The sequence below is a fragment of the Zootoca vivipara genome, chromosome 13 (genome assembly GCF_963506605.1).
Source record: "Zootoca vivipara chromosome 13, rZooViv1.1, whole genome shotgun sequence".
Lineage (NCBI taxonomy): Eukaryota > Metazoa > Chordata > Lepidosauria > Squamata > Lacertidae > Zootoca > Zootoca vivipara.
The window spans coordinates 895156-917633 of NC_083288.1; the positions used below are offsets into that span (position 1 = coordinate 895156).

A 22478-nucleotide genomic window follows, 5' to 3' on the forward strand; every position below is an offset into this window, starting at 1 on the left:
CACTATGGGGCAAACTGTACTACATACTTTGTGAACAAAACAGATGCTGAACAGGCACTTTCTTCTGCAGGCAAGGCAGAAACAGTGCCATCCACCACTCATCTTTGATAAGCTGACGAGATTCCACAGCAAGTATAAAAAAGCCTTGTCATTTTGGCTAGTAGAAAGCCCTAGAAAAATGGAACCCGACACACCTACCTTTCCCCCTCAGGATTCTCCATGTGGAAGTGTCCGTAAATGTCACCAGCATTGTGAGGTGCAGATTCACCAGCTTAGAGTCTTGCAATATGTCTGGCTGGGGGAAAGAACCACCAGAGACATGAAATGGAAGTCTGGAACGGTCACAGACCAGTGAAAACACACACAAAAGAGACACCCAAGTCAGTCCCTACCTTAAGCAGCTTCAGAAACTCACAGCAAAGCCACAGCACATCCTTGACCTGCTTGATCCACATCAGTGTGAGCTCCTTCGAAAGGGCAAGGGACACGTACCACACCTGTGGGCAAGTGACAGGAGGGGAGGGAGAGGCCATCATTCAGTTGCCGGACTGGGAAAATGCAGAAGAAAGAATGGTCACCCCACAATTCAGAGCTGCAGTGCGTATGTGGCAGGGAAGCCTCTGACATGGGTTGTTTTAGATTTAGAGCAGCCACAAATATTCACGTTTCTCAGGAAACACTGGCTTGCAATGCTTATGGAATTAAAAAAATTCTCCACCTGCTCTTGGGGATATTTTATGGAAAAGATATGCACACGCTCTCATGTTAAAGTCTATGAAAAGTGATTTTAGCTCACCTTAGGGTCATTTTCAGCATCCATACTGTTAAGTATACAGCGGCACAACTTTTCAAATCTCTGTAATGAAAAGCAGGTGAGTTAATATGAAATTATAATCATTTTGTTGCCTCCATCCAATGGTTCCTGCACAGCACTTTCCATTATTTCCAGTAAACAGACTTCACTCTTACAATCCAAAGGTTGTCTTTTGCTCAGGATTGTAAAAGCAGCGCTGCTGGATGAGGCCAATGGCCCATCTAGTCCAGCATCCTGTTCTCCTAATGGCCAGTCTAATGCTGCTGTACAGTCCCTAAGCAGAGCATGAGGCTCATGCACTGACGTCTCCAGAACAGTTACTCTTTCAGAGCAGCATCTCCCTCTAGATTAGGGATGAGGAATCTGTGGCTCTCAAGATGTTGCTGGACTCAAACTCCCACCAGCATGGCTGATGGTCAGGAATGATGGAGTTGGGAGTCCAGCCGCCTCTGGAGGATCACAGGTGGAGACATCCCTGCTCCAAGGATAGGGCATTCTGCTTTTTGTCAGTTGGTTCACTCAATCATTTGGAACACAAAAACATAGCAGAATGGCCCAGGACTCCTACAAACGGAGATACATCCCAAGTGGCAAAACTCATACAAAGGGACAGCAGCAGTTCCTTCTATGGATATGTGTTTTTGGGCTCAGCAACATCCTTAAATAAGATAATAAAGCAGTAAAGCTTCCCCTATATTTAAACAGTTATGCTTCAGAATAAGGAATTTCAGAATAAGGAATTTTTCTTTACCTCTTGAAAAATGCAACAGTTCTCCTATGGAACACATATTTGGCCCTGCAGAAAATCTGGGGCTCATGATCATTTTCAGAATTTGGGCAAGCCTGGAAGTAGGCAGAGCCTGCAGCTGCAGTAAGTAGTTTCTGTCCAAGCTCACATTGTTCCAGAAAATTCTCTCTCCACCTTGATACTTCTAACACAGCAGCTGCCCCACCTCTAGCACCAAGAATAAATAGCATGCAACAAGGAGACATTCAGCAAAGCAGTAGTACCTCTTTGTCCTCTTGGCACCTGAAGACAAAGAGCAGCTTCCGGGCTATTTTGAAGATCGAAAGTGCTGTCTTCTTGCCAGGCCCGTTGGCATCAAAAAAGTCATCCACTTCTCTCCTGGGGAGCACAAAGGAAAGTCCAAAAGAGAAGGTACAATGTAATTTCAGAAAGGCTGGTGTGTGCAGGTGAGGTAGGTTCCCCCCGTTCCATGACAAATGGTGATACTGTTCAGGTCCTTTCCTCTGGATAGAGGCAGCAGAAGGAGCTGCAGATCGGCTAAGCATACATGGCAGAAGATGCCCACACACAATGACTGACTTAAGATATTTCCCTTGCTCCACTGGGTAGGAAGGTCAGGAATTTGCCAGGGCCCTAGAGGCAAAGGGCCCACCAATGCCCCAAGAGCAATGCCACCCTCACTTTGCTCACAGGATCCAAAACGTTCAAAGGCAGCAGGAGAGGATTTGGATCTTGCAGCACCCTCCTCCTCAAAGACAAGGGACCCTGGGAGCCAGCACTGGCACGGCGACTGGCAAAAGGCTTCAGTCCCCAGAGGTCAAAAGCCAAATCCACCCAGCACTTACACACGCATTGCACGCACCTGATTTCCCGCTGCAAATGATAGCGGCACAAGAACCTTCGGACAAGGGCCTGGATCTGCACTGCCGCTCGCTCACGCTCCTTCAACTCCCGGCGCTCCTCACGCGCCTGGCGAGCCTTGTCAAGGAACTGGGCCTTAGACAACTGGGCTGCGCTGAACATTTTGGAGGTCTCTGGCAACAGGAGGAGAGGGGAAGGACAAGCTGGGAAAGCTGTGCCACACCTGCTTGCATGGCCTGCAACACTACCACAATAGGGTAGGGGATTCTGCTGAACAGGCATCCTTTATTTGGGCACCCCTTTTCTAGCATCACCTGAAGTTCTAACAAAATAAAAAATTCTTTCCAGTAGCACCTTAGAGACCAAATAAGTTTGTCATTGGTATGAGCTTTCGTGTGCATGCACACTTCTTCAGATACCAACACAGCTTCCTACCCGTAACCTGAAGTTCTGTTTTTCCAAAAGGATGTAGGAAGAGTTGTGCTACCTCAGACAAAGGGTCCACCTAATACAGCATCCTGCAAATCGAATCCTTGGCTGCCACCTTCTCTATTCATGTTTTAATTCAGATGGTGAGCTTTTAGGCAGACACGGAGCACTTTCCCAAACATTAAATGAAAACGATCTCCCTCAGGCTTTCCCTACCTGGACAGATGGAGCGGAAGTGGCTGTCTGGCCTGAGGCTCAAGCCCACCGCATTCAGAGAAAGAGGCAAAGGCTTAAGGCTAGCAGACTGGAAAGCAGGGCTGCCAAACGGATCTAAGGCACTACTCCTCTCAATGGAGGACCCAGGCTGGGTCTCCCCCTGCCCCCACCCAGCACCCTCCTCCTTACCTCTCTCTCTCCCTCTAGCCAATGCAGAGGAGCTCTCTGGCCGCTTCCGTGCCCAGCGGCTCCCCCATTCGGGGGTCGAGGAGGCCCTCCCTGGACTCTGGGGGGAGAGGCAGGTGGTCAGCCACTGGAGTCTCGTCACCGCCGCGAGCTGCCGCCCCCCCCGCCGGTCTCTTCACCTCAGGACCCTCCGACTCTGCGCAAGGGGGGCGCCAACGCCGCGTCCTACCTGCCAGGGTCGTCGTGAGCTCCCAAGGTGACGCGCGACGAAGGATATATCTAGTGTGTGTGTGTGTGTGTGTGTGTGTATATATATATATATATATATATATATATATATATATATATATATATATATATATATATATATATATATATATTTGTATATATTTATGTATAACCCGCTAAGTATTATTGCTAGTTGTTACGCTTTGCCCTTCCTTCTCCTCCTCCCCCGTCGCCTCGATAACGGCCGCCTCCACCCCCTTCCCCCACCCAAAGAACTCCAAGGAGGACCGCCAGAAACGGACCATAGAGTCAAGGAAAACACCGGCGCTTCCGGCCCTTGGGAAGAAACCGGCCGCTGGCCCGGAAGTTCCGCCTCTCCTCCTGCAGCTGGAGCGCAAAGGCATAGAGGTGGAAGGGAGGCTAGACTTGCCCAGTCGCGACTGGGACCTGGCCCCGCCCGCCCCCCTGCCCGTCGCTTTCATTCCGCCGTCCGGAAACTCAGGTCCTTGGGATTGGGGTTCCGCCCACCTCCTGGTGGAAAAAGCCGGGGAGGAACGCAAAGGAGGATGGGTAGAATCTGGGTGGGGCTCGGCAGAAAAGTTTTTTCGGGGGTGCCCCGCCCCTTCCTCGCGTGCGTCACCCGCTTCTTCTTCCTCCTCCTCGTCTTCTCCTTGGGACCTTGTTGGCTGAGAGGAGGCCTCGCGAGGGGCTGTTCATGGTGAGTGAAGGAAGTTTATGGGAGGAGAAAGATAAGGAGGGGCAGCTGGCTGAAGGGGCTTAGAGGGGGGTCTGGTGAGGAATCTTTGGGGCGGGGGGGCCTCTTAGGTAAGTCACTTTCCCCCCTTTGGGGCAGAGCCCAGGGAAAGTGGGCGACCTCTTCTTCTCTTTCCCCTCCTCTTTCACTTCAGAGACCCCGTTTCTTTCAGCGGGGAGAAGTTTCAAGTGTTCCCCAAACCCTCTTGCCTCCCCCCCCCCTTGTGAGCATGAGGATGAAACTATGATGATGACCTATTCTGCAGGGCCATCAGTGTGCGTGGTATTTTATAGAGCGCAGTGTGGCGACTGGCTTGGCACGGAAGGGAGGCAGGGCTTAGGAAGTGATAAACTATGCATTAAATGCACAGCCCCCTTCCCCAACCTGGTGCCCTCCAGATGACAACTCCCATGGGTTCTAATCAGCACAACTTGGGAGTTGTAATAATATGTTTTTTGTACCGCGCCCACTTGACTGGGTTGCCTCAGCAACTCTGGACAGCTTCCAACATATATTAAAACATAACAGAACATTAAACATTGAAAACCTCCCATAAGCCTTCAGGTGTCTTCTAAAGTAGTCCAAGTCATCTGGAGAGAGACAGACTTTCATGTTCTTTCCATGCAAATCCTATACAGGCTTACTCAGAAGTGATCCATACCTTGGATGGGCCCTGGGGAGCAGGGGAGACGATAGCAAACGGGATGCCATGAGATGGTCTTGTGGGTTCACCAACGGGGAGTGCATACGTGAGGCAGGCAGTGAATTCATCAGATGAAACTCTTGGACCAAAAGGAGGACTTCTTCACTCAACACACCATTGCCCTGTGGAACTCACTGCAAGAAGATGTGGGAATTGCTATTAATGGGTCGTGAGGGTTCTGAGAAGGTGAGGAGGAGGAATTGGGGGTGGCCAGGCAAAGATGGGGCATAAAAGAAAGGTTTGAGAAGCGGGTGGACTGTTGAATATTTTAGTTTGTTCAATGTGGACACTTTGCATGTGGACTCTCTCTCTGTAGGAAAAGTCCACCAAACCTTCTGCACTGGAGTCTTTAGAAAACCAGGAAAGACCATTCTCTCCCACCAGGTTTTTGAGAATTGTTGTTGTTTAGTCGTGTCCGACTCTTCATGACCCCATGGACAAGAGCATGCCAGGCACTCCTGTCTTCCACTCCCTCCCGCAGTTTGGTCAGACTCATGTTGCTGGCTTCGAGAACACTGTCCAGCCATCTCGTCCTCTGTCATCCCCTTCTCCTTGTGCCCTCCATCTTTCCCAACATCAGGGTCTTTTCCAGGGAGTCTTCTCTTCTCATGAGGTGGCCAAAGTACAGTATTGGAGCCTCAGCTTCAGGATCTGTCCTTCCAGTGAGCACTCAGGGCTGATTTCCTTCAGAATGGATAAGTTTGATCTTCTTGCAGTCCATGGGACTCTCAAGAGTCTCCTCCAGCACCATAATTCAAAAGCATCAATTCTTCGGCGATCAGCCTTCTTGATGGTCCAGCTCTCACTTCCATACATCACTACTGGGAAAACCATAGCTTAACTATACGGACCTTTGTTGGCAAGGTGATGTGTCTGCTTTTTAAGATGCTGTCTAGGTTTATCATTGCTTTTCTCCCAAGAAGCAGGTGTCTTTTAATTTTGTGACTGCTGTAACCACCTGCAGTGATCATGGAACCCAGAGAAAGTAAAATCTCTCACTGCCTCCATTTCTTCCCTTTCTATTTGCCAGGAGGTGATAGGACCAGTGGCCATGATCTTAGTTTTTTTGATGTTGAGCTTCAAACCATATTTTGCACTCTCCTCTTTCACCCTCATTAAAAGGTTCTTTAATTCTCCTCACTTTCTGCCATCAAGGTTGTGTCATCAGCATATCTGAGGTTGTTGATATTTCTTCGACAATCTTAATTCTGGCTTGGGATTCATCCAGTCCAGCCTTTCACATGGTGAATTCTGCATATAAGTTAAATAAGCAGGAAGACAATATACAGCCTTGTCGTACTCCTTTCCCAATTTTGAACCAATCAGTCATTCCATGTCCAGTTCTAACTGTAGCTTCTTGTCCCACATAGAGATTTCTCAGGAGACAGATGAGATGATCAGGCACTCCCATTTCTTTACGAACTTGCCATAGTTTGCTGTGGTCGACACAGGAAATGCTTTTGTGTAGTCAATGAAGCAGAAGTAGATGTTTTTCTGGAACTCTCTAGCTTTCTCCATAATCCAGCGCATGTTTGCAATTTGGTCTCTAGTTCCTCTGCCCCTTCGAAATCCAGCTTGCACTTCTGGAAGTTCTCGGTCCACATATTGCTTAAGCCTGCCTTGTAGAGTTTTAAGCATAACCTTGCTAGCCTGTGAAATGATCACAATTGTGCGGTAGTTGGAGCATTCTTTGGCACTGCCCTTCTTTGGGATTGGAATGTAGATGAGGCATCCCCAAACTTCGGCCCTCCAGATGTTTTGGACTACAATTCTCATCTTCCCTGACCACTGGTCCTGTTAGCTAGGGAATCATGGGAGTTGTAGGCCAAAACATCTGAAGGGCTGCAGTTTGGGGATGCCTGATGTAGACTGATATTCTCCAAACCTCTGGCCACTGCTGAGTTTTCCAAACTTGCTGACATATTGAGTGTAGCATCTTAACAGCACCATCTTTTAGGATTTAAATAGTTCAGCTGGAATATCATCACTTCCACTTGCCTTGTTATTAGCAGTGCTTTCTAAGGCCCATTTGACTTCACTCTCCAGGATGTCTGGCTCAAGGTCAGCAACCACATTACCTGGGGTGTACAAGACCTCCATATCTTTCTGGTAAAATTCCTCTGTGTATTCTTGCCACCTCTTCTTGATGTCTTCTGCTTCAGTTAGGTCTTTACCACTTTTGTCCTTTATTATGGTAATCTTTGTACGAAATGTTCCTTTCATATCTCCAATTTTTGGGAACAGATCTCTGGTTTTTCCCATTCTGTTGTTTTCCTCTTCTCTCTCCTTGTTATTTTTTGGAAGTCTGCATTCAATTTCCTGTATCTTCCACTATCTCCCTTGCATTTTGCTTGCCTTCTCTCCCCCGCTATTTGTAAGGCCTCATTGGACAGCCACTTTGCTTTCTTGCATTTCCTTTTCCTTGGGATGGTTTTCGTTGCTGCCTCCTGTATAATGTTAAGAGCCCCCATCCATAGTTCTTCAGGCACTCTGTCCACCAAATCTAAATCCTTAAACCTGTTCCTCACTTCCACTGTGTATTCATGAAGGATTTGATTTAGATTGTGTCTTACTGGCCCAGTGGATTTTCCTACTTTCTTCAGTTTAAGCTGGAGTTTTGCTATAAGAAGCTGATGATCTGAGTTACAGTCAGCTCCAGGTCTTGTTTTTGCTGACTGTATGGAGCAGTGATGGCGAACCTGTGACACGCAGAGCCCTCACTGCTGGCATGCGCCCCATCGGCCCCTTGTTGGTTCCCCCCCCCATTTGTTCTTCTCTGCTAGAGCTTGTCTCAGCTGGTAGCCAGAGATTGGTTTTTTAACCCTTTCTGTGCTGTTTTTTCTGGCACTTTGGCAGACTATGTCGGTGCTGCATGTTAGTTCCAGCGAAGGTATTATTCGTCATTTATTTCTGTTCTCTTTCCCCCCCCAAAAGCGCAGCAGCTTTGGGGTATCCCCCCCAAAAAAGCAAGGCAACTTTTGCAACCCCCCCAAAAACCTCCAAAACTTTAGTTAGCAGCTCCCCCCAAAAAGCTCAACAACTCTGGGCACTTTGTGATAAGTAAGGGTTTTTTGGTTTGGTTTGATTAAATAATTATTTTTGGTTTATTAAATACAGTTATATATTACAATTATACATTTTTGTTATTTAAACTATAAATATCGCAAAATTATGGTTTTTTTTCTTGAAGCGACACACCAGCCGAGTTATGCTCGGTTTTTTGGCGAATTTTGACACACCAAGCTCAAAAGGTTGCCCATCACTGGTATAGAGCTTCTCCATCTTTGGCTGCAGAGAATATAATCAATTTTATTTCAATGCTGCTCATCTGGTGATATCCATGTGCAGAGTCGTCTCTTGTGTTGTTGGAAGAGAGTGTTTGTGATGACCAGCTTGTTCTCTTGACAGAACTCTATTAGCCTTTGCCCTGCTTCGTTTTGAACTCCAAGGCCAAACTTGCCAGTTGTTCCTTTTATCTCTTGATTCCCTACTTTAGCATTCCAATCCCCTATAATGATAAGAACATCTTTCTTTGATGTCATTTCTAGAAGGTGTTATAAGTCTTCATAGAATTGGTCAATTTCACTTTCTTCAACACCGGTAGTTGGTGCATAAACTTGGATTACTGTGATGTTAAAAGGTCTGCCCTGGATTTGTATCGAGATAATTCTATCATTTTTGAGATTGCATCCCAGTACAGCTTTTGCCACTCTTTTGTTGACTATGAGGGCCACTCCATTTCTTTGACGGGATTCTTGCCCACAGTCCAAACTGAATTTGCCCATTCCCATCCATTTTAATTCACTGATGCCCAGGATGTCAATATTTATTCTTACCATCTTGTTTTTGACCACATCCAGCTTACCAAGGTTCATGGTTCTTACATTCCATGTTCTATGCAATTTTTTTCTTTACAGCATTGGACTTTCCTTTCACTTCCAGGCATATCCGCAACTGAGCAACCTTTCGGCTTTGGCCCAGCCGCTTCATCAGCTCTGAATCTACTTGTACTTGTCCTCCGCTCTTCCTCAGTAGCATGTTGGACGCCTTCCAACCTGAGGGACTCATCTTCCAGCGTCATAACTTTTATATGCCTGTTGTCTTTGTCCATGGGGTTTTCTTGGCAGGGATAATGGAGTGGGTTGCCAGTTCCTGTTCCAGGTGGATCACATTTAGTCAAAACTCTCCACTATGACCTGTCCATCTTGGGTGGCCCTGCACGGCATAGCTCATAGCTTCTCTGAGTTGTTCAAGCCCCTTCGCCACGACAAACGATTCCATGAGAATAGGGGACCAGTTTAGGGTGCTCTGTTAGAACAGTCTTTCCCATACCTTGGTGCTTTCCAGGGGCTTTGAACAACAACTCCTGCCAGCCTCAACCAGCACAACCATGGGATTTTTAGTCCCAAGATACCTGAAGAGTGCCAGTTTGACATAGAGCGTATTTGAGTGTTGATCTGCATTGCAGAGTGTTGGACTAGATGATTCTTGTGGTCCCTTCCAACTGTACAATCTATGATTCTATCTGACTGCTCTACTTCCGGTTTGTATTTTTAGACAAATGTGTGTTTTGTAGTAGATTTGTGTTGTTGTGAGCCACTTACCGTAGGCATCCTCTGATGGGCATGAAGATATGAGGAAAGTACCACCCACCCACCCACCCCTTCTCTTTATTTCATGTTATTATAAACATACGAACTGATTTACTTGTGCTCCGTTAAGGATCGCATCAAGATGGAAGGTAAGACCTTTCACTTAAAAACCCATCGTGTCATAAACTATCCAAGCATAATTCATCTAATGCAGGCGTTGGCAACGTTTTCCGGACATGGGCAGAAGCCATTTCCGGTGTCCCGGACATGGGCAGCGTAGCGCCAGAAACGGCTTCTGCGCATGTCCGCAGCGCCGAAAATCGCTTCTGCGGCTGCGCAGACGCGATTTCCAGCAGACGCCATTTTCAGTGCCGCTTGGCGAGTCCCTGAGCGGCGCTTCGCCTGTTTAGCGCAGCGGGCGGGGGACTTGCTGAGCGGGCGGCTCGTGGGCCGGAGGTTGCTGATGTATTATCTAATGTCTCGCCTTTATATCGGCTGCGAAAAGGCTTTGAATTGGTTCCAAATTATACTTGTGTTTTACCTACTCCATAAAGGGCAACTGGGTTCTCTCTGCTCTGTCTCTCTTCTCTTAATCATATCATCTTGGTAAGCTTAGACATTGCAGCAGCACAACATGTATTATTAAGCCCCTCTTGTTCACTTGGAATTTACTTGAATTGCCTGCTCAGCTCACCCCAGAAGTGTACCAGGAATATCTAATTAAGTCAGATTCTTCCCCAGCCACAGAAATGCTGCTATCCTTTTTCCTCTTGGCTCTTCCTTTTCTAGCTAGCTTGTTTTTAATCCTGACTTGTCAGATTTTATCTAATGCAGCCCTGAGATAAGGTGGGAAATGGAGCTCCCCTTGACTGGTAACAAGATTCCACATGAAACAGTCAGCGCTCTGTTTCATTATTAATTGACTTCCCCCCCTGCTGAAGGCAGCCTAATAATTTAACAATGGCCTTAAAGCTCTCCCCTCTCACAAAGCTCTTTCATTGGCTTTGTGGTGGTGAGTGGAACTTTAATTTCCCCTCTGTGCAAAGCTTGAGGCCTGATAAACTCATTTCTCTGAGGTGGCTGATGATCTAAGTTTATTGTTAGCGCAGAAGCCTGGCCAGGCCTGATAAAGCGGAAAAAGAGCCTTTCTGCCATTTGTCACTGCCCCAGGAGATTTCCAAACCTGATAGATCTCCTATGCAGCCCCTTGATAAGGTCCAAGGAGGGCTCCTTCTAGCTAGTGACTCATGCCTGCTTTGTCCATTGCAGGGGGTAACTTTGCTGTTCTGTGGTGCCTCTTAAAGACCTCATGTGTTTGTTTTGATAGGTTCTCACTCACAATGGATGGGGTGGGGTGGGGTGTAGCACAGCTGTTTTCAAACAGCATTCTGGGCTTATTCAGAAGCTGTTAGAAAATGAATCACTGACCGAAAAGGCACTTTGTTCCCTGCTTCTGATGTTCTGTGTCACTCCCACTGCTTCCACACCACTCATCTCAGAAACCTGGACCTGAGTACCACCTCATTTGACCCAGGTGAACAGAGTGGGCACCAGTATCCTCCCAATTGGTGCCAAGGGCTTTCTTGGGACATGGAACTGAAGGTAATTCTCTGAAAAAAATTAACTGGCCATCCATCTAGAAGGGTCATTGGTGTCATTAGTCATCAGTTATCTGTACTGGTAGCCCAGTCCACTTGCATTTGTTTGAAAAATACTGCACCCTTCAGACATTACAAAATGCATCCCTTGGTTTGGGATCAGTCCGTGGAAAAGGGGGAGATAAGAGGTCATCCATCACATGAAAACTAATATTTGCTAAGTGCAGTTCAAGGAACAAGGCAGTCCTTGCCCACAGTATTACAAACTAATACGTTTTATTTATTGAAACCTGTCCTGTTGTCCTCCTAAGACAAACAGCAGGGCAGAAAACGAATGAGGAGGGTAGAGAAAACAAGCACATTCAAGTTACAAAAAGGAGTAAAGCATCTGCCAGACAATTTGACAGTTTCTTCTCCCCACCCCATTCCTTAATTACGTAAAGTTAAGGCTCTAAATTCAGGGGTCCCCAAACTAAGGCCCGGGGACCGGATGCTGCCCAATTGCCTTCTAAATCTGGCCCGCGGACGGTCCGGGAATCAGCATGTTTTTACATGAGTAGAATGTGTCCTTTTATTTAAAATGCATCTCTGGGTTATTTGTAGGGCATAGGAATTTGTTCATTTCCCCCCCAAAATATAGTCCGGCCCCCAACAAGGTCTGAGGGACAGTGGACCGGCCCCCTGCTGAAAAAGTTTGCTGACCCCCCTGCTCTAATTCTTCAGTTTGTTATTTATTGGAGGGGCTTTTATCTCCCACTTTCCCACAGAGCTTCCTGGTTGTTGTGGCCCTTCAGCTCAGCTGCACTTGCTTATCACCCAAGGCAACCAGCTCTGGGGCTCAACGTTGCTTTCCACTTACACCAGGACCCCCTACCTTTTTGGGCACGGGGCACCTTTGGAAATCCTAAGAAGCTATAAAGGGGACCACAAAATGCCAGTTCCACAGAAAGTAAACCAGCAGTGCTCAGAACCCCACCCACCTCCAAAATGGCAGGAAAGACCTACAGATATCCACACCAATAGACAAAGGAACCCCCTCCCCAAAATATGTGCCCCCTCCAACCAAACAACCCCCCTATGCAATTTTAAAAAACAGAGCAGAGGACCTGGGCAGGGGCCATGGGAGGGTGCTGTTGGGGACCCCAAGCTTGGGCTCTTGTAGATCACAAGTTTGCAGCTAGTATGAAGAACTTTATCTTAACACCAGGGCTGTGTCACTTTTGACAGTCTTAAATGTAGGAGAGTGAGAAGGGCTCTGTTTGCAGAATAACTCGCTGTCTGATGTTTAGGGAAAGAAGGGGCAGGTGGGAAGAACAAGCACCATTGTCTGTGCTGCTTGCACTGTGGAAAAGCTGACTGAAGAGCTTTTTGGGACCAATTGTGCTGAAATTACTTGGCTGAATTCAAAATAAGCCAAGCCCTTGCTGCAGAGAAAGGCAGCGTTGTGAACTGGCTTTGGTGGGGAGGGAGTCACTCAGGAGTCAGCCGTGAGGATGATAAGCACACACATAACCTGACCAGGTGAATCATCAACCTTTACCCCACCCCCCAGCCTGAAGCAGCTCATCTTTTGCTTGCAATTCAGTTCTTACACACACTCAAAAGTATTTCAAAAGGCCAGTGAGAGCAACTGAATGATGAAATTATGCAAAAATCCTGACGTTTCTCTGAGAAGCTAGTTTCCTTACTGAGTTTTGCCCAAGCTACTTCCTGCTGCCTCGCACTGTGTACCCCCCACACGAGGAACTGCATCCATGTGAGAGCCCCATAACTAGCAACAGCAGAAGAAGAGCCTGCTGGATCAAGCCTGTGGGCCATCATTCTGTGCCTCTTTTAAAGCCATCTAAGTTAGTGGCTATCCCTGCCTCCTATGCACTGCTTGAAGAAGTGCCTTGTTTTACCTCTCTGGAGTCTTCAAGCGTTCAGCATCATTGGGTGTCCATGAAAGGGAGAAACACTTTTTGATCCACTTTCTCCATGCCAGGTATCATTTGATAAAACTACCCTGTTGCCTCTTACTTGCCTTTTCTCTATACTACAAAGTCCCAAATGCTGCACCCTTTCCTCATAGGGGCATCTCTGCATCCCCTTTATCATTTGATTGCCCTTTTCTGAACCTTTCTTGCAATTCCACTTTATTTATTTATTTATTTATTTATTTATTTATTTATATTGCATTTATAGCCCAGCCTTTTCTCTTTTTTAAAAAAAAGCAATTTATTGGATTTTTCAAATAAGCACATTAAACAAAACAAAACATTCCACAACAAACACCACACACACAATTTTTCTCTTTTTAACATCTAATCATCTATCTCAAATTCCCAATGCTCTGCTGAGCTTTGACTCCCCCCAAAAAAAATCTGGTTTTCTTATCAACTCTTGTCTCTTCCTTTACTCCTTCTACTTAAAGTCATTTTGTAGGATTTATTTCAGTCCTGCAAGTGTCTTTAAACTTCTACAGTTCCTCTCCATATAGTCCACAAATTTACTCCAGTCTTTTTGGAACCTTGCCTCTCCCTGGTTTCGGATCCTGCTAGTCAGTCTTGCTAATTCCGCATAGTCTATCATTTTTGTCTGCCACTCTTCGATCGTCGGTAACTCCTGAGTTTTCCATTTTGGGCTAACAAAGTCCTTGCCGCGGTTGTCGCATACGTAAAGAGTACTTGATCTTCTTTTACAATCTCTTGTCCTATATGACCCAATAAGAAAGCCTCCGGTTTTTTGGGGAAAGTTTATTTGAAAATCTTTTTCAGTTCATTATATATCATTTCCCAAAATCTTTTAATCTTTTCGTATCTCCACCACATATGATAAAATTCACCATCCTTCACTTTACATTTCCAGCATGTTTTACTACTCATCCTATACATCTTGGCTAATTTTACTGGTGTTAAATACCATCTGTACATCATCTTCAAGACATTCTCTTTCAGGGCAGTACATGCAGTAAATTTCGATGTTCGATTCCACAATTTCAGCCACGCATCATATTCAATATTATACCCAAAATCTTTTGCCCGCCCAGCCTTTTCTCTTAGGAGCTAAGGGTGACGTACACGGTTCCCTCCCTCATTTGATCCCCATGGCAACCCTGTGAGGTAGGTTAGGCTGAGAGACTGTGGCTGGCACTCAAAAGTCACCAAGTGAACCTCATGGCCAAGTAGGGGTTTGAACCCTGGTCTCCCAGGGCCTAGTCCAACACTAACCGCTGCCCCACATGTCTAGACTACCCTTCTACAACTTGGGGGCACCCTGTTTGCTTCTTCACTGGGACGCTTACGAAGCCCAGCCTGCAGGCAGGTGTGCATCTGGAGGTGGCTGTTTGTCAGTACCGGACTCTGCTTCCGTTCTTACCTGCCCAGGTGGGCTTCTGCCTCTGTGTCCGGTGCCTGAGGCACCTGAGCAGCAGGAAGCTGGACCAGAAGGCTCCAATCCAGCTGGGCTCCTCCTGTTTAGGATGCGCAGGTAGCCAGAGGGGCATGAAGGTCCTGACGGAAGGCTCCTTTGCTCTTGCAGGAAGAGATGTCTGGAGAAACAGTGGTGAGCACGGCAGTGCCAGCAGCCGCAACCCGCACCATGTCCTTCAAAGGCGCCAGTCCCAGTTCCAAGTATGTGAAGCTGAACATCGGCGGGGGCCTGTACTACACCACCATGCAGACGCTGACCAAGCAGGACACCATGCTCAAGGCCATGTTCAGTGGTCGGATGGAGGTCCTCACCGACAGTGAAGGTAATGGAGGCCTCCTGGCCAAGAGGGGTGGCAGGGCCAAGATGGGCAGGGCCAGTGTGCTCTTAAGAGGTGGCCATTTGAGGCTCCCGTTAGCCTCAATCTCTTTGCATTAATAAAAATGCACTATGGAACTCCCTGCCACAGGAGGCAGTGGGTAGCCACTAACTCAGATGGCTTCAAAAGAAGATTAGACAAATTCATGGAGGAAAGGCTTTCGATGGCTACCAGGCATGATGGCTATTCTCTGCCTCTGGTCTGAGGCAGTCATGCTTCTGAATCCCTGGAAACCACAGAGGGGAAAAGGGCTCTTGTGCTCAGTTCGGGCTTGTGGGTTTCCCAAAAGAGCCATCTGGTTGACCACTGAGATGGCCAGGTGCAGTAGGCTCCACTTACATGCTAACAACTGAAAAAGAATTATAATGCTAGACTCAAACATATCAGGCAATTTGTAGTCTAATAATAATGATGATATTCAAAAAAATTGCCACTTGCTCTGTGATGGACTTGTCGGAGCCCTGAAGCAAAGTTTTCCTAAGAGTCTCGGAAGGTTGGTCAGGGAGGAACTGTACAATGGGATAGATGAGGTCTATCATGGAAGCTGCTCTATCTAGTCCAGCCTCCTGTTCTCACAGGAAACCAGATGCCCCCAAGGGAAGCTCACAGGCAGGATCTGACCCCAGAGCCCCCTCTCCTCCTGCAGCTTCCAGCATTCAGAAGCATGGCTGCTTTCGATTGTGAGGCAAAGCATCACCCCCCCTGGCTAATAGCCTTGATCCTCTAGGAATTTGTTCCATCCTCTCTTAAGGCCGCCCAGAGAAACCCAGCCAGATGGGTGGGGTATAAATAATAAAATTATTATATCTTCTTCTTATCCAAGTTGGTGGCCATCCCAGCCTCCTGTGGGAGAGAGTAAGAGCAAGACAGACTTTTGCACCCTGTGATTTTAAGAAAACTTGCAGGTTTAAACACCGTAAGGGAAAGTAGAGCAGGATAGCAGGGCTGGAAAGATAGACTGTCCCTTGTTCCATTTAGAGCCGTTATGTAACTCGTGGCTTGGAGAACTAAGAGCATAATCAGATTTTCACTGTAAGGCCATTAATTCAAGGCACCCATCAAATCCTTTGGCCTGCATTGCCCTTATTTGCTAAAGACAAGCATCCGTCCTGCATAAGCTCCCCCCCCCCCCGCCGCCTTCCTCAAATGCATTCTTGTCTCTCTGCCCATAAACCAAAGTCTTTGGTCTGTTTATGGCTGGCTGTGCCTCACTGACGATTGCGCAGGAAGCTTCCCTCTGAGAAACTGCGTCTCTGGCTTTGTTCAGTTAAGAACTAGGAGAGGGAGCTGGGGGGGGGAGAGAAAGAAGAGGCACCCATTTCACTGCTTTTTCATTTTCACTGATCGCACCCTAATAAACAGAATATGCCGGCAACAGGAGATTTTCTAAGGAGCCCTCTTGCCTCCTAGATGCCTTTAGCTGACCCTTTTGCCCCTTTCTTTAATATAAGAGGGGGGGGGACTGAGAGAAATGATTCACTAGCTGTCAGGGATTCTTTAGCTGTGATTCCTGCCTTGCAGGGGGTTTGAACATTGCAAGGAGTTGAACTCCATGGCCCTTCAAGTCCCTTACAACTCTACAATTCTATGCTCAAGGTAACCAGGAAGCCACTTGGGGGCATGTAAGCCCAGCATTGCAAATGAGCCATCCAAAATGACAACCCACAGATATTTTTACTAGACTGATGGGCTGTTTATTTCTTGGCTGCTGATCATGGCACTTCAGTGAACCTGAAACAAGTGGGGAGGGGCTTCCTTCCCCAATTTCCTGCAGCTGATTCCTATTTGGTCCAGGCAAGTAGTAAACCTGCATTAGCATTCCAAAATGCTCACAGGGCACCTCCTTTTCTAAAGCTTTACAGTGGAACCTCGGTTTATGAACACCTCGGTTTAAGAATTTTCGGTTTACGAACACCGCGGACCCATCTGGAACGGATTAATTCACTTTCCATTACTTTCAATGGGAAAGTTCGCTTCAGTTTATGAACAGACTTCCGGAACCAATTGTGTTCATAAACCGAGGTACCACTGTATAGATCTTCCATTGCCCACACCCAAAATCCTGCTTGGGACTTGAGATCAGCATAAGAGGCTCTACTCTCTGTCCTGTCCTTACATGGGATGCTACAAGCAGGTGCAAGAGGTGAGCCCTTTTTGTGGCGGCCCCAAGATTGCAGACTAGCCTCCCAGTGGGAATCTGCCTGGCCACAGATGTTCCCCATCTCTGCTGTAAGATATTTAGGCACCCCAAACCTTGACCTGTTGGTGGTCTTCTCTTTGGTAACAGGGAGACAGTGGTTTTGTTCTGCTCTCCTCCTTTGCCTCTTCCTCCATTAATTTTCATCTGCTGTTGTCTCAGGCTGGATTTTGATTGACCGCTGCGGTAAACATTTTGGGACCATCTTAAACTACCTGCGTGACGGTGCTGTACCCCTTCCAGAGAGCCGGCGGGAGATAGAAGAGCTCCTGGCAGAAGCCAAATATTATTTGGTCCAAGGTCTGGTGGATGAGTGCCAGGCTGCCCTACAGGTAAGCAGGCCATGCATCAGGCACTTGAGAACCCACAGTGGCTACAAAATCCCTTTTGATGTTTGCAAAGGGCTTTTGGACAGCCTTCCGGAGGCTGAAATAGAAGCACGGGGTCTGTCTGACAGCACTTTGCAAAAACACTCTTTGAAACAGCCATACCCCTTCTCCTTTGGACATGGGAACTTCCGGCTTCACAGTGGTATGGGGGGAATGTGCAGAGGGCAGATAAAGGTTTCTTTATTCACCACCCTTCATCATAAATAACCTCAAGGTGGTCTGCATGTATAAAATTGTTATAACAATAAAACAATAACACATTACAACCAAGAGTAAAGCCACTAGCAGAAAGCAGTCTCCCATGACAAATGGCAAGGCTGATCAAGGCACTTGAGTGCCTTGGTGAAGAGAGGTGTCTTCAGTTGGCATTGAAACTTGTACAATGCAAACACCGTATTTCTGGCGGGCGAGCATCCCATAGTGAGGGTGCCACCACAGAAAAGGCCCTGTCTCGAGTCACCGCCTGATGTACCTCAGTTCCTGGTGGGTCTTCAGCTGGGCTAGTAGGTTCTTCCCGGTGGGCGCCTGACTTCTCTTCCGCCTCATGCTCGCATTCTGATTGGGTCTCTCGTTTCAGCAGAACAAAGAGGTCTACGAACCCTTCTGCAAGGTGCCCATCATCACGTCCTCCAAAGAAGAGCAAAAACTTATAGCCACGTCAAACAAGGTGAGCGGCTCTTTGGATGAGAAGAGCTGTGTTTTAAGCTTGGCATGTTCACAAACTACACATTCCCATCTGGTTTTCACTTCAATGCCTGTACAATTTGGCTGTGGTTCCTGCATTGCTTAGGGTTTCACTAGGTGACCTTTATGTCCCTTCCACCTCTTTGATTAAGTGCCGGGCATCTCTGCCTTCCCTTAGGAACTGGGTTGGGGGTGCGGTGGAGAATTACCTGCCTCTTTACCCTTTTTCTTTCTCCTCACCGGTTCCCACCAGACCTTTCATAGAATCATAGAGTTGGAAGAGACCACAAGGGCCATCCAGTCCAACCCCCTCTTCACCTGTATTCTGTCTTAAAACCCGCAAGGCCAGGATCATATCACACCACCCTGGCATTTTATACAGGGCCGGAATATAAGCACTTCAGTCAAAGCATAGCGAAGGGGTGGCTAACATGTTCCCAACTCCCATCAGCCCCAGCCTGCATGACTTAGTGGTCAGGGATGATGGGAGTTGTAGTCCAGTAATAACTGGAGGGACGCAGCTCAGCCACCCCTGGACAGAGGGATGGGCCTATCATAATGGGCTGTACATGGCTAGGAATGAAACCTGCTTACAGAGGCAGTCTACCTGTGGTTATCACTTGCTGGCAATGAAGGGAAGAAACAGGATGCCGGGCTGGATGGAGCTTTGCTCTGATGCTACTACAGGGCTCTTCTGATACACTAAAGCAACTGCATTCTGTACCAGGAGGTAGTTACAAGTCTTAACCCACCACTGTTCAGCCAAAGAGACTGGCATATAGTCAAAACAAGACAGTCTCTAGCTGCGGGCTTGCAATCTAGAAGAACAGGATCCGCAAGGGAAAAGAGGCAGGGAGGGAAGAGGAAAAGCAAAACTCAGGGGCCAGTTTCTAAAGAGTCATTCCTGTAATGCACAGTTCAGGGGCAGGAGGCACCGGGTGGAGCTGGGCTTCCTATCTCTCCCCCCAAGGCCGTCCCCTGGGATGGCTGCCCCCAGTTGAAGGGAGAGTTCCCTTTTCAAGGTGAGCTGTATAACAAAAGCATCAAACTGTGACATTTATCCCTACCTGTTTGTGCTTCCCCCACAGCCAGCAGTAAAATTGCTCTACAACAGAAGTAACAACAAGTACTCCTACACCAGGTAAAAGCTTTCACCTTCTGTACCTGGTGAAGGTTTGCAAGGGCATTTGCAATGCCACATGGAAGCTGATGAAACAAAGTGAGGGGGCGGGGAATGGAGTTTTGACTAAAAGTGGAGTTAGGGGGGGCAGGGGTTTAAAACAGGCCCCTGGAAACTGGAAGGTGTCCTCATTCCTGTCCTGTTGGCTCAGCAACTCCGATGACAACATGCTGAAGAACATTGAGCTGTTTGACAAGCTTTCGCTGCGCTTCAACGGGAGGGTCCTCTTCATCAAGGATGTCATCGGGGACGAGATTTGCTGCTGGTCTTTCTACGGACAGGGGCGCAAGATAGCGGAAGTCTGCTGCACGTCCATTGTGTATGCCACGGAAAAGAAACAGACCAAGGTGAGTCTTGTTACTGTTGCTTCCCTGACAACACCCACCCCCTCCCCAAAATTATATGTAGAAGGTAGGTAAATGCAGACAAAGCAAAGCAAGTATTTGAGCTTGCCCCTGCAACCCTCTTCTCTCCCCTCTGCCCCCCACCCCCACCCCCAAGATAGCTGGGTTGCAAAGTTCTTCCATGCTTACGCAAGAGGGCTCAGGGAAAGAAGCTTCCTATTTCACTGCCAGGCTGCTGACTGAGGACGGTTTCAGGGAACATGTTGGGCCACAGTTAAAACAATGTCACTGGCTACCAGTCTATTTCTAGGCACAATACGGTGCTGGTGATGAAGCCCTCTATGGTTGGGCCCAGGCTACCTGAAATATCATCTCTCTCTCTCTGTGAACCCACCCAAGTGCTAAGATCCTCAGGTGAGCACCTTCTCTTGGTCCCATCTACATCAGAGGCACACTGGTGGTGACCCAGGAGAGAGAGCCTTCTTTGTGGCTGCTCCCAAATTGCGGGATTCCCTCCCAAAAGAGGCTAGATGGGCTCCTTCTTTGTCATCCTTCCACTGGCAGGCTCAGAGCTTCCTGTTCCAATGGGCCTCTGGAAATGGAGGTGCAGGCGGAGCTCAGGCTGGGCAGCTGTCAGGGCAAACTGCAGTTTAACTGCTGGCTCTAAGCAGGGTCTGGTGTATTTTAACTGTTGGTTTTTAACTAATTTGCTTTCCTTTTATATTTTATAATGATGTTTTAAAACAGGGGTCAGCAACCTTTTTCAGCCATGGGCCGGTCCACCATCCCTCAGACCATGTGGTGGGCCGGACTATAAGAAAAACATTGAACGAATTCCTCTGCCCCACAAATAACCCAGAGATGCATTTTAAATAAAAGCACACATTCTACTCAATGTAAAAACACGCTGATTTCTGGACCGTCCATGGGCCGGATTGAGAAGGCAATTTGGGCTGCATCCGGCTTCCGGGCCTTGGGTTGCCTACCCCTGCTTTAAAATGTAAGTTGCCCTGAATTCCAGCTTGGAAGAAAGGAATTCCTCCTAACCTCCCTTTGCTTGGGGTGTCCAGGTTGAATTCCCAGAAGCCCGGATCTACGAGGAGACATTAAACATTCTGCTTTACGAAGCCCAAGATGGACGAGGCCCTGACAATGCGCTGCTGGAAGCGACTGGAGGGGCAGCCGGCCGCTCGCACCACCTGGAGGAGGACGAGGAGCGGGAGCGCATTGAGCGGGTCCGCAGGATCCACATCAAACGCCCAGACGACCGCACTCACCTGCACCAGTGAGAGAGAGAGGGAGAGAGAAGACAGCCTTAGCCCACAGTCCTGTTGGGGCAAAATCTCCGTCCAGGCACACTCCAGTGGCTGCCAGGCACCTAACTTATATTCCATGAGGTCTATAAACTGCTATTTTATAAACAAACTAGAGTATTTTTGGTATGGAACACGGTAGTTTTATCATGAAAATCCACGAGGTGTCCAGCTTCGTTCACAGCAATCCTGCGGACTCGCTCCAGCCTCTGGGAATCAATGCCTGTCTTGGTTTATCCAGCACTTCTTGTTCCCGCTCTCTTGTGCCTCCAGAGGAATCTTCCTTCTGCAAGGGCATTTCAGTGTCTGCATTTTGCAAAGGCAGCCTCCCCCCCACCTGGTGCTCTCTGGAAGCTTTGGACTCGCAGCTCCCATCCTAATGGAGTTGTAGTCCAAACTCCTCTGGAAAGGGCCATGTTGCTGGGGATGGCCCTGCTAGCAAAACAAAGATGTTGCCTGCCCTCTCCATCTCACTCAAGTCCAGGGTTGAAAGGCAGCTCAACTTCCACACACCTCCCACTTTCTCTTCCTGAAAGTTAAAACGGGAGAGATGAGCTTGCCTCTCAATTCATGCGCTGTGACAAAATCTACAGTAGAAACCCCTTTGCTTGCTTTGGCACCAAGTCCAGGTGTAACTTGCCTGTGAACGTAGACAGGGGGACATTGTATGAGGAAAAGGACACAACATACTTCTAGGATGGAAGGATAATCCTTCCGCTTCCCTCTTTCTTTTTGGACGTGGGCAGAGGAGAGGTGTTCCTCTCTTGGCCACCCTTTAGGGAAATGTACCTGCAGCAGGGCCCCATGTTGTCTTGCCTCTTCCCAAGTTTACTTTTGGTTGCTTGCTTGCTTGCTTGCTTGGTTTGTTCATGCTGTGACAGTTTTTCCACAACAAAAGTCCAAGCAATGCCTCTTCCCATTTTAGGCAGGCTTTTACAATTCCCGTCTTCCCACCCAGTTCCATGCAGACAAACCCTGCTGATTTTGGGAGCGCATCTGTTTCTCCTTCCCTCCGTCCCATCTTGGGTGTGTGAGCCTTCAGAAGTTGCTCTTGCCTGTTTTGTGGGTGGGACAGAAACAAAATTGTGAACTTGCCATGCCACTGTCTTTGCTGTGTTCTGCTCTCTTCTTTTGTAACCCAAGGCATGACTCAAAAGTGAGAGAACCTACAGCACAGGGTGGGGAGAGCAAGGATCTGTCCCACTTATCCCTCCAGCCCACCCACCCACCCCCCAGTATCAGATGCAGCTTTTGCAAAGGCCATACCCCACCAGATTTTCTCCCAGATCATGTAGGCTCATGTGCATATGCAAAGCCTCAGTCTTGAGCAGCTTCCATATATGAGAATACATTTTGTGTGTGTTGAGGCAGGATGCACAATTATCGCCCCTTTTAAATCTACCTCTGCACAATCTCTTCTGTGCTTCCCTTAGGAAGCAGATTAACCAGAAACCT

The 22478-nt window shown here is 47.8% G+C and overlaps 2 protein-coding genes across 7 annotated transcripts in view; one reads left to right on the top strand and one right to left on the bottom strand.

The window, feature by feature from the left end:
• UBE3B (ubiquitin protein ligase E3B) overlaps nucleotides 1-3575 on the bottom strand; it is a 33492-nt gene extending 29917 nt beyond the window's left edge. Inside the window, exons 1-7 of one of the 4 annotated variants that reach the window (XM_035134864.2) lie at nucleotides 3484-3575; nucleotides 3258-3354; nucleotides 2425-2596; nucleotides 1826-1940; nucleotides 797-856; nucleotides 393-497; nucleotides 199-295 (exon numbers count right to left, since the gene is read on the bottom strand). In XM_035134864.2, the coding sequence (XP_034990755.2) occupies nucleotides 199-295; nucleotides 393-497; nucleotides 797-856; nucleotides 1826-1940; nucleotides 2425-2585 (538 nt within the window). In that variant the 5' untranslated portion in view covers nucleotides 2586-2596; nucleotides 3258-3354; nucleotides 3484-3575. The other 3 variants (XM_060282082.1, XM_035134866.2, XM_035134862.2) reach the window with 3 other exon arrangements.
• A 503-nt stretch (nucleotides 3576-4078) lies between these two features.
• Nucleotides 4079-21506, top strand: KCTD10 (potassium channel tetramerization domain containing 10). Of its 3 annotated transcripts, none has more exons than XM_035134355.2 (8): nucleotides 4088-4200; nucleotides 4875-5125; nucleotides 14649-14862; nucleotides 17276-17445; nucleotides 18080-18169; nucleotides 19275-19327; nucleotides 19518-19713; nucleotides 20781-21506. In XM_035134355.2, exons 2-8 carry the CDS (start codon nucleotides 5084-5086, stop codon nucleotides 20997-20999), a joined length of 984 nt encoding a protein of 327 aa, XP_034990246.1. In that variant the 5' UTR covers nucleotides 4088-4200; nucleotides 4875-5083; the 3' UTR covers nucleotides 21000-21506. The 3 variants fall into 3 exon arrangements, with proteins under 3 accessions (XP_034990249.1, XP_034990246.1, XP_034990248.1); XM_035134357.2 differs by having other exon boundaries at nucleotides 4089-4200; nucleotides 18083-18169; XM_035134358.2 differs by lacking the exon at nucleotides 4875-5125 and having other exon boundaries at nucleotides 4079-4200.
• Nucleotides 21507-22478: the final 972 nt, after the last annotated feature.